This window comes from Artemia sp. Qi Xiang Cuo, chromosome 1 (assembly GCF_049724085.1).
Source record: "Artemia sp. Qi Xiang Cuo chromosome 1, ASM4972408v1, whole genome shotgun sequence".
NCBI classification, from domain to species: domain Eukaryota; kingdom Metazoa; phylum Arthropoda; class Branchiopoda; order Anostraca; family Artemiidae; genus Artemia; species Artemia sp. Qi Xiang Cuo.
Window position 1 is genome coordinate 97,963,581 of NC_142794.1, and position 17,869 is coordinate 97,981,449.

A 17,869-nucleotide genomic window follows, 5' to 3' on the forward strand; every position below is an offset into this window, starting at 1 on the left:
TCATTTTCTGCCTTAACCACAACAATGTTAATAGCGATGAAGACCACACTGCCTTTCCATCATAAACAAATAAGTAGAACAACAGGGAAATTTAAATACAAGACAGTGGAACGCAAATTTAAATGAATATTTCGACTCTATATCCAAGGGCCGTTCTTAGCAAAACAGACGAAGAGAATAAAAACACTATGAAAGATACTTACATTAAAATTCAATCATTAAAACTGTTTAAAAAAGTTTTAAAACAGCCCTAATATCATTACTTCAAGGAAGTTCAACCAGGAACTTCCTTGAGTCCTGGTTGAACTTCCTTGAAGTAATGATATTAGGGCTGTTTTAAAACTTCTTTAAACAGTTTTAATGATTGAATTTTAATGTAAGTTTCTTTTATAGTGTTTTTTATTCACTTCGTCTATTTTGCGGAGGACGGCCCTTGGATATAGGGTCGAAATATTCATTTAAAGTTGCGTTCCACTGTCTTGTATAAAAATTTCTCTGTTGTTCTACTTATTTGTTTATCACAACAATGTTATTCTCGTTAATAGCACTAACCACTTTAATGCATTTATCTCGTATACTACACAACAAAAAGACCTTCGCTAAACTATTTTATCACCTGAATCGAAAGGTTACTTATAATCTATAAAACTGAGGACTGAAGAAGTTTGATGACTCAGGCACTCCTCTATTACTAATCTAAGAGTGAACATTTGATCGACGCATCCTCTATCCTTTCTCAGACCACACTGCTCTTCTCTTAAAACTTTATCTACTGCATCGCTAAGTTTAAAAAGTATCATCATGCTAAGCAATTTGCTTCCCACGAAAACAAGTTTATTGCTATGGTTACCGCATTCATGCTTATCATTCTTCTTATGGAGAAATTTGATTAGTGTTTTTCTAAAAGGGCTAGGTACTTCCCTTTTTTCAAAAATTAATTTAAAAAACCTTCCGAAAAAGAATTTTTTTAAAGAAAAGTACTAGTTGAAAGCTTATCAATTTAAGATTATATTTTAACTGTAATTTAACTTCAGATCAGAAAAAAACAACAATAACTCAAACTCAAACGACCAGAAACTGCTATTGAAGAATAAATGAAACCCAAAACGAACAGAAACTAAATAAATAATTATGGCAAAAAAACATACAGTAGGTACTAATATAAATAAATAAATAAATCTTAAAACAAACAAAGCTTAAACTGAATATGCAAATCAAGCTTAAAACAAACAGAAATAATTACAAACAAGAGATTGGGTACTGCTTCCTTCCCTAACTGTAAAAGTCTAAAACCTACTGCGCCATTGGCGCTTTTCTGAAAACCATATGTGTCTTGAAAGGGCCTGGAAATAACTAATAAAGTGAAACTAGATATTTGATATATAGTGATATTAATTGTTGAAAGTTCACCAGTTTAAGATTCTAATTAGCTGTAATTTTATTTTCATTTTCAATGTTGTAATAATTGGGAAAAAAATATTTTTAATATAATTCGTTTTCAGTGAAGCACCAATGACGCACTAGGCTTTAGACTTTCACAGTTAGAAAAGGGGTAGTATCCAAACTCTTCTTTGTAGTGAAACTATATTTGTCTTGAACAGTCTTCGAAAGAACTAATGAAATTAAATTGATATTTAATATATGATAATAACAATTGCTGAAAACTCATCAGTTCAAAATTTAATTTTACTGTAATGTTTCTGTTTTTTCAATTTTGCAATAAGTACAAAGGAAAATATTTGTAATATAATTCGTTTTCAGTAAACCGCCAATGACGCAGTACGTCTTAGACTTTTACAGTTATGAAGAGAGGCAGATTCCAAACTCTTGTTCGTAGTGATTTTTGTTCGTTTTAAGTTTGATTTGTATATTCATTTTAAGCATTACTCGTTTTAAGATTTATTTTTTTTAAGTTATATGAGTACCTGTTGTATGTTTTTTTGCTATAATTGTTGATTTAATTCATTTTGGTTTTGGTATTCATTTATGCTTCAATAGCAAAAGAGTTTTTTTCGTTTTAAGCTTGATTTACATATCCAATTTAAGCTTTAGTCGTTTTAAGATTTATTTATTCATTTATATTAGTATATGTTGTATGTTTTTTTGCCATGAAACTTATTTAATTTCTGTTCGTTTTGAATTTCATTTATTCTTTATTAGTAATTTCTAATCATTTTGAGTTTGAGTCATTCTAGGTTTTTACTTCTTCTGATCTTATGTAAAATATGGACTTTCTTTTCTTTGAAAAGCTGTTTTTCGGAAAGATCTTTTAAACTAGTTTCTGTTTGTTTTTAATTGCCAAACTTTCAAGCTTTTCAAAATGCCAGTTTCGAAAATAATTTGTTATTCCAGAATAAATTTCAAAACAAACTATATGTGTCTTGAACAGTCTTGGCAAGAACTAATAAAATTAAAATAAATATTTGATATATATATAATAATATAAACTGCTGAAGATTCATCAGCTCAAAATTTTATTCCACTGCAATTTTATTTTATTTTCAATGTTCTTATAAGTACAAAAGGGAATATTTGTAAGAGAATATAAGAAAATATTTGGTGGCTGTGTAGCCACCCCTATCATATGAAGTGGCACTGGGAAAACAATAGTAATACATTGGAGCTTTATGGCAACGCTAGAGTGTTGCCGCTGACATGGATTAGTTTAAAACAAAATATTCCACAGAATAAGTTTTTCGAAGAAAATTAAAGAACTACATTAAAACAAAAATGAGCTGAAATATATTCAAAAAATATTCCAAGCGCAATAAATCAAAAATTATGAATCTATTGGTTTTAGGTTTCATTTATTTATTGATGGTCATTTGTGATAATTTTACGATTTGAAAATTATTTGACTTTATTTTGGCTCATTTTGATTTCGTGTAACTCTTTACTTTTACTTTAGCGAAGGTCCTTTTGTTGTGTAGTATACCAGATACCAGTAGTAGTATACAGATACCAGCATACCAGATAAATGCATTAAAGTGGTTAGTGCTATTTACGAGAATAACATCGCTGTGGTTAATAGGTCAAGAAACCTACTTTGTACAAAAATATTTTTTAATTAATTTCTGTTGTTTTTTTTTCAGGAAAAAGAAAAGAATATTTTAACTCTTTTTGTTTTCTATAAGTGTACACTGTTCGGTTGTATGTTGGAGAAAATCTTTCAGCAATTTTTAACATCATACACCCTTTTGAAAATCTGAACACACCTAATAATGTTTAATTTGTTTATAAAACTCCTCAAGATGACCTGAGAAATGTTTAATTAGTAATATTTAATAATACACATCTTTTAGAGTGAAGTAGTCATTATTCAGCATATTATAATAACACAAACAAAATAGTATAACATTGTTTACAGAATCAAAATGTAACATTGTTACAATATTAAAAAATTATTGAGAACCATACTATAAGTTTTGATGAGCCATATTCAACCCACATGTGTATATTTAGGTATCTTATATCCATTTTCCCTAGGAGCCACAAGCACGTGTTTTGTTTTTTCTTTGTAACGATAGAGCTTTTGTATTCCCTGTTGTGTTGGCTACTATGTATGGCTTCTCTTAGCGTGTTCGACAAGTAAAAGCTTTTCCAGGGAATATATTGTACTGAATAATGGACCTAATGTAAATAAAAGGTTCACATTTTTACCAAAAGTATCTATCATATGATGACAACTGTAAAGGACCAGCACTACTTCTTTCCTATAAGTCCCTGCGTAAGTTAGTATACTCACGGATAGTTTACCTGCAAAAAATGTGACTAAAAAGGATTTTGTTGTTTTTACTGGCTTATAGTCAAACAGTTCGTAGTAACAAAGTGCAAGTAAGGAGTGACCCGAGACAATAGTGATTGAAACTTTAAAAATAAGAATTTTGATACCAGGAGCTATGTAAAAGGAATTAAATTTTAGTTCTAACTTCAAATATATGTTTTTTCAAGTTTAATCTTATCCTTCACATTTTACGCACCTCAGAAGATTTGCCTGATTTTCGAAAAAAGGGGGAAACATCCCCTAAAAGTCATACAACCTTAATGAAAATCACACCATCATATTTAACGTATCAGAGAACCCTTATGTAGAGGTGTCAAGCTCCTTTCTACAAAAATGTGGAATTTTCCATTTTTTGCCACAAGAAAGGTCACGGGTGCGTGTTTATTTGTTTTTTTTTTCTTTTCCCCAGCGGTAATCGTATTGTCCCAGTGATCCTAGAATATCGTAAGAGGGCTCATCGGAACGGAAACTAAAAGTTCTAGTGCCCTTTTTAAGTGACCAAAAGAAATGGAGGGTAACTAGGCCCCTTCCCACGCTAATTCTTTTCTCAAAGTCACCCAATTAAAATTTTATCATTTTGTTCAGCATAGTCGAAAATCTAATAGATGTGTCTTTTAGGATGACTTAATCCCCCATAGTTCCCAGGAGAAGGGCTGCAGGTTATGAACTTTACCCATTGCTTTACATATTGTATTGGTTATTGGGAAGTATACAAACATTTTCACGAAGGATTTTTTTCTGGTGGGGGGGGGCTGTAGGAGGGGGTTACTCGGGAGAGTCTTTCCGTGGAGGATGTTTCTTTGAGGTAAGGGGCATTTCTATAAAGAGGGCGCCGGATTTTCAAACATTATTTAAAAAACGATCAGAAATTAAATTAAAAAAACAAGTTTTTTTAACTGAAAGTAAGAAGCAACATTAGAACTTAAAACGAACAGAAATTATTATGTTTATGAGGGGGTTCTCCCCCAAGTCAATGCCTCGCTCTTTACGCTACAGGTTTTTTTAGTGCTTTCAAAAGAGCTATCTATTCTAATTGAACGGCCTTTGTGATTCAGAGGTTTGTGAATTAATTTTTTTCAACTTTTAACGTAAAGAGCGTGGTATTGACTAGGGGGAGAACCCCCTCATACACGTAATAACATATACGTAATAAAAAAACAATAAAAAAAACAAGCGATACGACTCAATAGTAATCAAAACTTTTAAAAACAAAATTTTGATGTCAATAAGTGTATCAAAAGAATGGGCTTATAATGCTGATTCTAAATATATAAATTTTATTAAGTTTAGTATTACTCATCAAAGGCTACGAGCCTGAGAAAATTTACCCGATTTTTTAAAGAGGGGGAAACATCCCCTACAAGTGAAAGAATTTTAATGAAAATCACACCGTCAGATTCAGCGTATCAGAAAACCCTATAACATAGGTTTCGAGCTCATATCTGCAAAAACTTTGATTTTTTGCCAGAAGAAAAATATACGAATATAGAAGTTCGTTACGTAATTTAATCTGTAAATTACGTCAGAACCAAATTTAGAGACAGCCATTTAGCAAAAGAAAAGTAAAATTTTTATGCAAATTTTGTTCACTTATTCAATGACGGCGAGCCAAAATAAAAGCTGCATTAACTAAAAAACGATCAGAAATTAAATAAAAAAAAAACAAGTTTTTTAAACTGAAAGGAAGGAGCGACATTAAAACTTAAAACAAACAGAAATTATTCCGTATATGAAAGGGGCTGTCCCCTCCTCAACGCCTCACTCATTACACTAAAGTTTGACTCTGTCTCACAACTTAATTTTTTTAAACATTAAAGAACTTTAGCGTAAAGAGCGAGGCGTTGAGGAGGGGACAGCCCCTTTCATATACAGAATAATTTCTGTTCGTTTTAAGTTTTAATGTCGCTCCTTCCTTTCAGTTTAAAAAACTTGATTTTTTTTATTTAATTACATGCAAAAGAACCAGTCGGTAGTGTCGTCTTTTTTGACCACACTAGTCTTTTAGACCATACATGCTTAAAATGACATGCAAAAGAACCAGTCAGGTAGTATGGTCTTTTAGACCACACTAGGTCAGAATTTGACAAAGCAAGAGCGGGTAAATATTAAGATTATTTGGCCTCTCTATCTGACATAAGTTTGAGGAGTAACGAGATTGTTTTGCAAAAATATGCTTCCAAATTATAAATCAATGATTTAGAGCATAATTTTTAACACAGAAGTTGAAGACAGTAATAATCCGATTTCTGTATGTTTTATTTTCTTTCAAGCGGGGGCATAATACGACCCAAAGAGCTAAAAATAATCCACTGGAAATATACTATGTTCTTCTTATATGTGTTTGATTATTCGTAATATGTTTAAGCTTATTTAGTTCATTCAAGTTCAACTGAGTATACGCTCAGCGAAGTGGACGCGTTCAAAAATCATTTAGAAATTAGTTTCATATTATATTTTTAGAGTATTTGTTTTTTTAAGATGCATCTTACCTTATGGTATTGGTATTTATCATATCATCTAACCAATTAGTAGTCTAAAAGCTTCATGCAGCGAGTAACAAATGTGAGCGTTTCCCCAAAGACCTTTACAATCAGACTCGGAAAGTTTTGGGATGCTAATAAGTAGTATATAAATTATACACACTGATGGAAGCTCTCACAATCCCTAGAGAACTTAGGGACTACTGAGGTCCGGAACTTTTCCTTGGCTCTGCCATTGTGCCCCCTATGCGGCAGTGCAATTCTTCCGACTGAAATACTTTTGCATTTAATGCAGCAGTGCAATTCTTCTAATTGAAATGCATTTGAATTTAAGAGTAAGAAAAAAATTGTTTAGTGAAACAAGAATTATCTCAATATTAAATTTTTGCCTCAGTTGGTTACTGCACTCTATTTTTGTGTCTGCAGAGTCTGGCACAAAGCTGTGACCTCGGCAGGGGGAGTTAAAAGAAATTCATTGGTACTACTACGTTATCGTGCCTAAATTTGCGCTAAAGCTGTTCAATTCATGTATCTACAAAGCAGTGGTGGATCCAGGGGACAATGGGGGTGCCCCCCCTATGGTAGTCTAAAGTAGTGTAATTTACTTAATTAACGCAAAATTGCGTTAATTAAACTTGCTCCTAACGCAAGTTTATCGGATCAACCTATTTTGTCCCCCCCCCCCTAAAAAAAATCCTGGATCCACCCCCTGCTGCAAAGTCTGGTTCGACACTCCATTTTCGGTTGCAAAAAACTAAAAAGAGGTACAAAAAATACGTGTTGTTTCTACATCTGTATATTATTTAAATTTATTCTTAAGGACCTTAGCGCATTCAATTTTTTTATCTGCCAAGTTTAGTACAATACTTTAGCTTTGGTCGAAGAAAATTTGAAAGGTAAAAAAAAATTGAATGAAGGGGGACCTTGCGCAGCTGTGTTGGGCTCAAGCGGTTTGGTCCTGCAGTAACTTTGTCTTTTTCACTTCTTGAAGCCGTGTCTGACATTTTCCTACTTCTGAAACAGTAGGTGAAAGCCATTTGATGAGCTGTTTCTAAAGGATCAGAAGAGCAACGAATGTTTAATCACACTTTAACCATCTTGATCTGCATAGAATTAAACACCCTCCCTTAGAAATAGCGTGGCAAGTTCTTGGCAATCATCTCAGAAGCGTAAAATTTTACTAAAAGAAAAAAAATGTTTTCCCCGTTGATGTCACGTGCTTAAACTTGTACTTTAAACACTTAATGCTCTTAATTATTATATTAGCATGGTGTGGCTAAACAATGCAGCTTCAGTTAAAGGAAAATGAGAGAGGTAGAGAAAGAATGTGTACTAGTAACTCTACAGTCCTGCGCTTAAAGTGTTCGATGTAATTGTATCTGTTATGTGGAGAACCTTGTAAAACGTTTCAGATTCGGTTGGAGTGAACTAAACAAGTAGGGAAAATAGCGTCTTCATACTACAATAGTTCTGTACTTAAAAATTCGCTAATTTGCTCAGTTCTTTTCTCTGCAGAATCTGGCAAGGGATTGCAGCTTCAGGATGGATAAACGAAAAATAATTTTATTGATGCTACAGCAGTTCCGTGCTTGAGTTTGTTCTTAAAACGCTTCAAAAACACCATTTTCTTCTGATATAGCACAAGGCTGACGCTTCAATAGGTAGAAACTAAAAGAGCAAGGACAAAATTTTGTACTGGCACTGGGAGAGTGCCGTTAATAATTTTTTGCTTAAAGTTTGAAACATATTCAATTACATTGTCTACACAGTTTGATACAAGACTTTCAGCCTTGGTTGATGGAAACTAAAAAGTATAAGAAAAAAGATTGGGATGGAGAAGGATCCTTTGTGGCTGAGTTGACCTTAGATGGTTTAAGGCGCAATGATATGTTAGTTGCAGTAGTAGCTGTAAACGTATATTCGTTTTTTACATAAGCCGAGTCTCGGACACGACTGCAGCTTTGTTTTGGTAAAACTAAAATACGAAGCAAAAAATTGTATATTGGTGCAATTACAGTTTCTTGCTTTAAATTTTGCTTAAAGCACTTCATGCACTTAATTCTTGTATCTGCAGAATCGGATTAAAGACTAGATGTTATTGAGGAAAACTGAAAGAGGAAGGTAAAAATTTTGTATTATTACTGCTATAGTTCCATAGTTAAATTCGTACCTAAAACACTTAATGAACTCGATACTTTTATGTGCAGAGTATGGTGCAAAACTTCAGCTTTGATTGAAGGAAAGTAAAAGCGGCAAAAAAGGGCATTGGTGCTACAAATTTTCTACTTAAATTTGCATTTAAAGCGCTTAGTGAATCTATTATTGTTTGTGTAGAGTCTGCCACAAGACTTTAGCTTTGGTTGGATGCAACCAAATAGTTCGTAAAATTTTGTGTATGAATACTATAGAAGTCACATTCCTACATTTTTACATGAAGTGATTAATGCAATCGATCTTTGTATCTGTAATGTCTAGCACCACACTGCAGCTACGATTAGGGGAAACTAAAAGAAGCAGGCAGAAATTTTACGTTGATACTACTAAAGTCCTGCACTTATAGCACAAATTACATTCAATTCGTGTATGTGCAGAGCCTGGTATAAAACTTCATCTTTGGTTGGGGAAAACTAAAAGAAAATTGGGATGGAGAAGGGCCTTGCGTATTAACGTGTTGAGTTCTTTTATGTGCAGAATCTGGTACATGACTCCACTTTCGATTGAATGAAACTAAACGGAGAAAAAAAATGTGAATTTGGCTAGGGGAAACTAAAAGAGGATGAAAAAAAAATTGTGCATTGATGCTCCCTCTGTTCCTTACTTAAATTTGTACTTAAAGCACTAGATGCACTTATTTCTTGTATTTGCATAGTTGGCTATGAGACTGCAAGATCCGTTAGAGGAAATCAAAAACCAAAATTCAGTGTTTCATACCTAATGCAATAGTCCCGTACATAAATATTAACTTAAACTGCTGAATATATTCAATTCACTATAGAAATATGAGGGCTTCAGAAAACGAAGGAATTTTTCAGAAGACGAATTTCGGAAGACGTAAGACGAAATATTTTTCTGAGGAATTGACCAAGGACAGTTCAAGTATCCTTTTAACTGATTGTATGTAAATCAATTCCGAAAAAATTTTTCGGAAGACGAATTTCGGAAGACCGAAGACGAAATATTTTTCTGAGGAATTGACCAAGGACAGTTCAAGTATCCTTTTAACTGACTGTATGTAAAAAAAGAACCAACAAAGTATAAACAAAACGTAGTTCGACCCCACTTTCTAGGTTCACAACAAAGGAAAGGCTGAGATAACTGTGCAAAATAAATGTGCAAATGGATTATAAAAAATGATCTATATGTGCTATATTCTCGATTCTAATAGAATTTCTTTCACTTGATATAAAACCACTTGGACATATTTTACAGATGAAAGTTGACAGGGTACAAAAGATTTTGCTCTTTGACCATCGATCTTGGGCCAAAAATAAGCGAGCATTCCCCGTAATTTGATTTTAAGATTTCGTAAGGGAGTCCGTAAGGAAGTCCCAACCACGTATTGCACTCTCGGCCGAAGGTAATGAATCAGGAGATCGGTGCCTGCGCAACCCAGACCTTTGGTCAGCATGTGAAAAATAATTTTTTTAATTAGGTTTAGAGTACGCGATTTAAAAGAGATTGATGCTTCAAGGGATAAATTAAATTCTGAAGCTTTAATAAATTGGGGGTGGAAGGGGAGCTCGTTGAGCTGTGTTGGCTTCAGGTGGTTTGGAGCTAAAGTGATTCGTTAATAGTGTATATTCAATTCTTTATTTGAATTTCCAATATGCAATATATTAAGCTTTGGTTAGATTTCAGCTTTGGTTAGAGGTAGCTAAAAAAGAAAAATTGTTTTGATAGTATAGAATTCTCTTGCTTAAATTTGAGCTTAGACCGCTTAATAGACTATAGACTAAATTTTTGCTGATGCTTACTCTGCTATATGACTACAGCTTTGGCTTATCGTACATCGAGAAAAACATTTTGTATTGATTCTGCAAAATTCCCGATCTTTAACTAGTACTTAATGCGTTTAATCTACTCAATTCTGGCTTTCAAAGTCTGGTGAAATGGCTCAGCTTGAGTTGTAGGAAATTAGAAAAAAACAACTAAAAATAAAATTTTGTGGGTTTATACTGCCACAGTTGCTTACTTGAATTTGTCTCTATAGCACTTAATGTGCTCATTTCCTACATCTGCAGACCCTGCCACGAGACGGCAGCTCCAGGTAGAGGAAAAACAAAACAACAATATCATCGTGCTTAAATTTGTGCTTATAGCATTTAAGTTACTTAAAGTCTCGGAACTGGCAGTTTTTCAAGTTTTTTAAGAGATTCACCCATGGGTAATGATCTTCTATTAACTGCTAATTCTTAATTACTTTTTTCTGTGTGAACGTAAAAACAAAACTTTTAGCTACTAAATATGTTGGCTAGCAATCTTAAGGAGCGTATAAGCTTGGTGAAAATTTGCAAAAAATGGAAATTTCGGAAGAAATCAGCTTGGCCTACCAAGCCATTATCTCATCTATGCTATATTTGCATGGAACAATCAGAGGAATATGCAAACCCATGGACTTTGCAGTCATCTACTCACTGCCACTATTTATATTATAGAAACTAGTCATTTTGCTTGGATGCCATGGAGGCGAAGGGGGGGGATTTATTTTTCTTATCGCCCTGGGAATAATTAAGCCATTAAAAAGTTCATAGAATATGAAAAATGAGACATGTTCTTGCCTAAATCCTGACAAGAACAAAGCTCAAGGTGGTACTTGCCCTCCCCCAGGCAAATTTTCTACTATTGCTCGTGTCTTGGCCCCCCGTGTCTGGGACCAGAGCCTTAAGTCCGTATTGCCTGGGATAAATCAGTCCACTTTATCTAAGCTTTTACAGCGCAATAATAATTGACTTTTAATGAATTTTTATGATTAAATTTCTAATGATTAAAACAGTACAACTACAAGGAGTTCTTTTTTTTGTGTTCTCATGATGCTCGCAAACTGCCAAATATAGTGTAAAAAAGGTTACTCCTGTGAACATGCCAAACTTCGATTATCTCTTTAGAAACCATAACTTAAATTTCAATCCGCATTTCAAACCATAAATGCTCTTAATTTCAATTTCTTTTTAATTGTTTTTGTGTTAATTTATAATTATTTATTTGAAAAGGAAAAAAAAATAATGAACTCAGCCCTTATGTCTTGATGTCTATGTCAGTTTCTATTTTTCGCTTTTATTTCGCTTTTTATTATTTTATTTTGCTTTTAGCATTTTATTTGCCAGAAAATGAACTAAAAAAGTTTACCAGGGTTCTGCAAATAGAACGGAAAATTTAGCAGAAATTTCGTAGTTGATATAGCCTGAGCAATACAAAAAATTAGGAACAGACCATCAGGTTCAGTAACGTGAGGCCTGTAATAGTCAAAACAATGAAGAAGGCCGAGAGCAATCCTTTTGAGAAAATTTTACACCTTTTGTTTCCTTCTATAAGAACAAAAAATTAAACTCCAGAATTAAAAATGCAGCCTCTGAGTAAGTGCTTTAAATAAATAGCTGCATTATTCAATCTGGGAAACTCCAAATGAATTATCATATTTTGAAATTGCCAAAACTTCTACCATAGAGGCAAGTATGAGCTTCCGAGTTTGAATTTTCTGACAGAAAATTCTTTGTAAATATTTAACACCGAAGAATTTTTAATAGTAGTTTTGTCGTCACGTGGTTGACTAAGAATACGTTCGTAAAAAAAAGTTCAAAATTAACTAAGAATTTAAAAAAAAACTGCAAAATTTACTTATTAGTTAATTAGTAAAGAAAACGAACGAGGTTCTGATATTTCTATTTTTTTTCTTTTTTTTTTGCTACGTGGCATCTTGTAACATTACCAAGTGATTTGATCATAGTTAAAGAAATTTCTGAGCTATCATAAATAAGGATTGAAACTAGAGAGTTGAACCAGTCGTTAGAACTAAGGAGAGAAAGTGTATATCACGAACAAAAATTGAATGAATAGTTATAAACCTGCAAATAGTTTTCATTACTGTGGATGCATAAATAAAGCCTGAAACAAGGACTTACTCCTATTTTTCAACAAATTTTCCCTGTTTGCTACTCGATTGTTAGTTTTGATTTTATTTAATTTTTTGTATTAAGTAAAAAATAAGTTATTAATATAAAAAGCTTATGAGATTTTTATTTTTATAATTATAATAATATTATATTTTATAATATATTTTTATAATAATATTATAAATATTATTACAATATAAAATATTAAATACTATAAATATTATATATAACTATTTATAATTATTATATATAAATATAATAAGTTATTAATATAAAAAGTTCATATTTTTCAGGGCAAATGTTTTTGATGGATCGCTTTTTCGATGGATCTTTTTTGACATTTGGTCTGGATGTAATTGCCTTTGCCGAAGAGGACCAGGAAGAAAGAATTGATCCCATGATCTACATTTTCCCCCGTATGACAAAGTGCACCTTCCACAAGTATGGAACGTCCGGAGAGGTCGAAAAACACGACGCCTTATGTATTCTTCCTTTAAACATTGTCAATGAAAAGATATACATTTTTCTGTGGTTTTGGTTTCTCATACTTGGAGGACTATCTTTTTTAGTACTACTTTTCCGCATTATTATCATTATTTCTCCACGGATGCGGGCTTACCTTCTCTACGTTCGGTTTAGATTAATTAATCGCGAAGTTATTAACACTATAGTGAGAAAGTCCAAAATGGGTGATTGGTTTTTGCTTTACATGCTGGGACAAAACGTTGATTCAATTATATTTAAAGAAGTAATGCATGAGCTGGGGAAGAAACTTGGACACACTGGGAAAGACTTCATGGAAGCATAAGACTACATATCTTGGATTGTTGCCTTATTGGTATTTTAAAGTCTTACCAGCCAATACGATTTTTCTACTTCCCATGGAGATAAAAATTAAAAATAGAAACACTTAGAGCCAACAGACGACTACAATTCTGCACTTTTTTCTAGTTTCCAAATTGAAGTGTAAAATATTATCTTCCTGTCATTTGTGACATCTAATCGTATTTAAATAATATTTAAGTACTTAAATATAATAAATAATTAATTATGTGTGTTGAAATATTCAGATATTTAAATCTTTATACATTTTAAATATTTTTAAATCACCCTTTTTTTAACCCTAAGTACTTAAAAATGTTTAGTACTTGAATAAATATATTATTTTTAATATCTAAGTATTTTGCACTTTGATTTAGGAGGTAAAAATATGGCCTAATTTCAAGTTAGTTCAATAAAAGTTTTCACAGAGACATGCCCTGTAATTATACTTGCATTATTAGTATTTTTACGAGAATTTTCATAGTCCTGTTGTTTCTTATTTTGACCTCTTCCCCTCCACGCAACTGTTTTATTTATTATTAATATTAAACTGAGTATTTTGTTTAAAGGAGCAAGTAATATTTTGCAATGTGACAGTCATCTATGTTGCGCAAAGCTTGAAGCGTTAGATAAGGGGAGGGGGCTTCAAGATTTATTGAGGAGGGGTATTAAAAACGCGAAAAAATTTAGTTTCTAGGCAATACATTTTCATTTTCTGAAAGAAGGGTCTCATTAGGGTCAGTCTTTGGAAAAATATCCTATATAGTTGGGAGGGGATAATCACTTTAAGTAATTTCCTTCTAGAAAGAAAAATACTGTGTGAAGTGATTGTAAAATTAATTGCAATATCTCTTTTTTTAAATGTCTTTTGTTGGTCAAGACCAGTCTATTCAGCTGTTTTCCCCTCCTTTATTCCTCCTTGATACAAACCCTTAAAATACAGTGAATACCCAAGGCATTTCAGGTATAATTGAAAATTAAAAAATATATCAAAAGTTTCTAGAACTTTTGGGAAAGATCAAAGGCTTCTTTAAAGAACATCAGAGATAAAATAGATATCTGGCCATAACTGGGGAAACCAAATTTTAAGCTGCCCTTTTATTTTTTAATTTAGTTTTTAGATTTTATAAGAATCACGGCAGCAGTGAATCAAATGGCTGTATGTTACACATTCAAGGTTTTTCAAGCAAAAAAAAATATTCTGGTTTTTCTTTTTCCATTGACGGTGTTTATCTAGTCTACCAGATATGATGAACGCAATTTTGATATAATAACCTTAAAATTCCAACTTCTTCTGCATTTTTCAGGGATTTTATAATTTACAAAAAAGAATGTATAACGCATGTTTGAAAAAAAAAAATAGCCAGCTATCTTGAATCTATAGTTATCTTGAATCTAAAATAACCAATAGGAAAGTGAATTAAGCCAATCTTCACCAAAACCTGGAGGAGCGAGAAGTAACCTAAAGTCTAATTTTATTTTTATTTTCATCTATATTTCTTCCTTTTTATTCTTTATCCTAGTCTGTAGATAAACTAGCAATGCCCTAGTACATAGACGTGTCCAGAGGTGGGGTGATTTTGAGGACTTAGAACGCAGTATCTCAAATTTCTGAGCAATTCTAATTGAAATTATCAATTTTTATCTATTAGGTACACCCCCCACTCCGACGAAAAATCATGTACCTGCCTGACCAAGCGTAAACCTTACATAAATGGCGTACAGCTTACAGTCATAAATGGCATCTCCATTGAAAAAATTGCATCTTAACGCAAAATATTGAATTATAAAATTTAGATGGAATATAGCGAACCATCAGAGCTCCGATTGTGCAATTAGGGTTGCCACAATTTGCGCATTTTAATACAACCTCTTAGAGGGTAATTTCTACTTTGTAGCTGACAGAAACCGAAGCCGCTTTCATGTATCTGACAAAACTCAATCTAAAGCCTTTCCCCGATAAGGCTTCAAAAGAAAGAAGTTTTTTACCCGTTTAACCCAGAACTGGTTAAGTTAAAACTCTGAATCCTTTCTTGAGACCCTCCCCAGTAAAAATAAACATCATAAAAATGGCGTAAATTTTTAATCTATTTTATTTTTTCTTAAGCTTTAGAACCAGGAGGAAGGTTTGCATATTTTTTTTCCCAAGAAATCCCAGTGGAGATTTGAAAACTCTAGATACGGTTGTTTCTTGCAATTTATTCAAAAAAAAATAAGTGCCACAAATTGACTTCTTTTAAGTTTTTTTTGCTCAAAAACGGGGGAAGTTTTTACCCTTTTTCATCCAAACAACCAGTAGAAGCTCATAAAGCAAAATCCTGGCTGAAAAATCCTTTCTTGAGACTTTCTACAGAAAAAAAAATATAGAAGTGATGTAAATGTTTGCGTTATTATATTTAAAACTAGAAAAAGGTTTTGTCCATTTCCCCCCTGAACTTAAAAAGTTTTAAATCGTAAATACAGTGCTTTTGGAGACGATTTTCATAAATTGTTTTTATGAAAACTATATTTATATTTACCTTAATTTTAGATTCAAAACTAGGGGAAGTCTTACACATTTTCTCCTCAAAACAGTCTGCTGGAGATTAAAAATCATGGATTCTTCCTTGAGACCTTACTCATAATTTTTTTTTTTTTTTTTTTTTTTTAGCAAAAGTGCAGTGCTTTTCGTAAACTAAAGCTTTTGTTCATTCCTGTTGTAAAAACATTTGCGCGGTGTTCATTTTTCTTTGGATTTGCATTTTTGGTTGAAACTCCCAACAAAAAATAGACATTACATTCTCTTTGATAAATTTTTATGAACAGTTGAAATTATGCCATGTTGAAATTTAATAAAATTTATGACAATTAATTATGCTTTCATAATTTCTACTTAGCTATGAAATTCTACAGTCTTCCCAGATTTTGATTCTTCCCCTAAGGGTAGTGTTTTCTAAAGTTTGTCTTATGTATTGGGTTACACATTATTACCTTATAGTAGTCTATTAATAATAGGGAGCCCATAAAAGAATCCTGTTTGCACAAATTGTAATTATTTCGCTGTGACTAAAGAGAAACAGAGAGTTTGCTTGAAAAAATGTATTGACTCACAACTTCAAATTATTTTGCTTGCTTAAAATTTGTCTCTTAAGAAATTTAATTTTATTGTCTGTCATGCTCAACATTTGTTAAAGAAAATTATTTGTAAAAATGCTTTTAAGAGGTGGGGCTGATCGAGGAAAAAGAAAAATCGTGATTGGCTCGCTAAAATACGTCGAAAAAACTCACCAATGAAAATAAATATCACTTGTTTACTCAAAAATATAGGACAGCAATATCTCTTTTTCTCTTTGATGTTGACTTCTGATGTTTTACTGACATTTAAAATTTAAATTTATATTGTCTTTGAAATACTACTAAATGAGACGTTTTGACTAAACGTTTGAAGGAGAAACTAATCAGCTGGACTCGGCCTTCCATAGTTATAATTGATGATTCACAATATTTGTTTCTAAAAATGTAACAAATAGAAAAGAAAATTTTACGAAAACAGGATATAAAGTTAAAAATATCGAAAAAAATACTAATTTTAAAAAATACTACATATAGGCTATATATATATATATATATATATATATATATATATATATATATATATATATATATATATATATATATATATATATATATATATATATATATATATATATATATATATATATATATATATATATATATATATATATATATATATATATATATATATATATATATATTACGTCAACATAAATCATTTTTTTCTGGTTCAGCAATATTGGGTATATTATGCAAATGACTGTAGTTTTAAAACCAACAGACATGGGTGTATCGAAGATTGCAGTGGCATAGATATGAAAATCTCTAGAATAAACTCCTTTCCCCACTCCCTTAGCAATTCCGCAAAATTAATTATAAATGTAAACTTCGAAAAAATCAGTAGCTTCTTGTATAGAAGATATTTCTAACAGCATTTATGCTAGCGTACCAACAGGGTTGCCAAGGTGTTGGCCTATGAATGCGTCCCCTAAATATCCAAAAATGTGTCATCTTTAGCTAAAGTGTATACATCTTGAAATCTCAAAATCCTGACGTTGTTTTTTTTTTACCACTTGTATTATTAACCAAAAGCCGCTTTGTAAACCCCTTTCAAAGCGGCCATTTGACATCAAATGTAATGAAAACTAGAAAAATATAATTTAATGAAAACGAGAAAACGAAAAAAAAATGAAAAGGAGAAAAAATATAAAACATCCATATAGAATGATTTAGTGTCAGAGCACGAAAGTCCTGCAAACATGTAAATCCCGTACTTTGGATAAAATCCTTGGGTGCTCAAAAAAGCACTATTTTGGTAAAGAGTAACATTTTTTTTACCAAAATATATATCCAATTCGAAACCGTTTTGTTTTTTGTGATATATTTACAAAATATGTCCCTTCTATGTCCCAAATTTCTAAAATGTGTCACTTCTTTGCCTTTGTATGCCATCGTGTCCCCACCAATGGAAATATGTCTTTTCTTCATAAAATGTATCCGGTTGGTAACCCTTCACCAAGTTTTAAACAATGCAGACATGTGGCTTTCTCGGTCCTTTATAAAAATGTGCCCTGGCTGTGGCCATGACTGTGGCCATGGCTGTAACTACGTCCCTAAAT

At 32.1% G+C, this 17,869-nt stretch overlaps 1 protein-coding gene across 2 annotated transcripts in view; it reads left to right on the forward strand.

Moving 5' to 3' along the window:
- shakB (Innexin family member shaking B) overlaps positions 1-16,781 on the forward strand; it is a 225,581-nt gene extending 208,800 nt beyond the window's left edge. For both annotated transcript variants that reach the window (XM_089097065.1, XM_089097070.1), the window contains exon 4: positions 12,668-16,781. In XM_089097065.1, coding sequence (XP_088953191.1) covers positions 12,668-13,182 — 515 coding nt within the window. In that variant the 3' untranslated portion in view covers positions 13,183-16,781. The remainder of the gene's footprint in view (positions 1-12,667) is intronic.
- Positions 16,782-17,869: the final 1,088 nt, after the last annotated feature.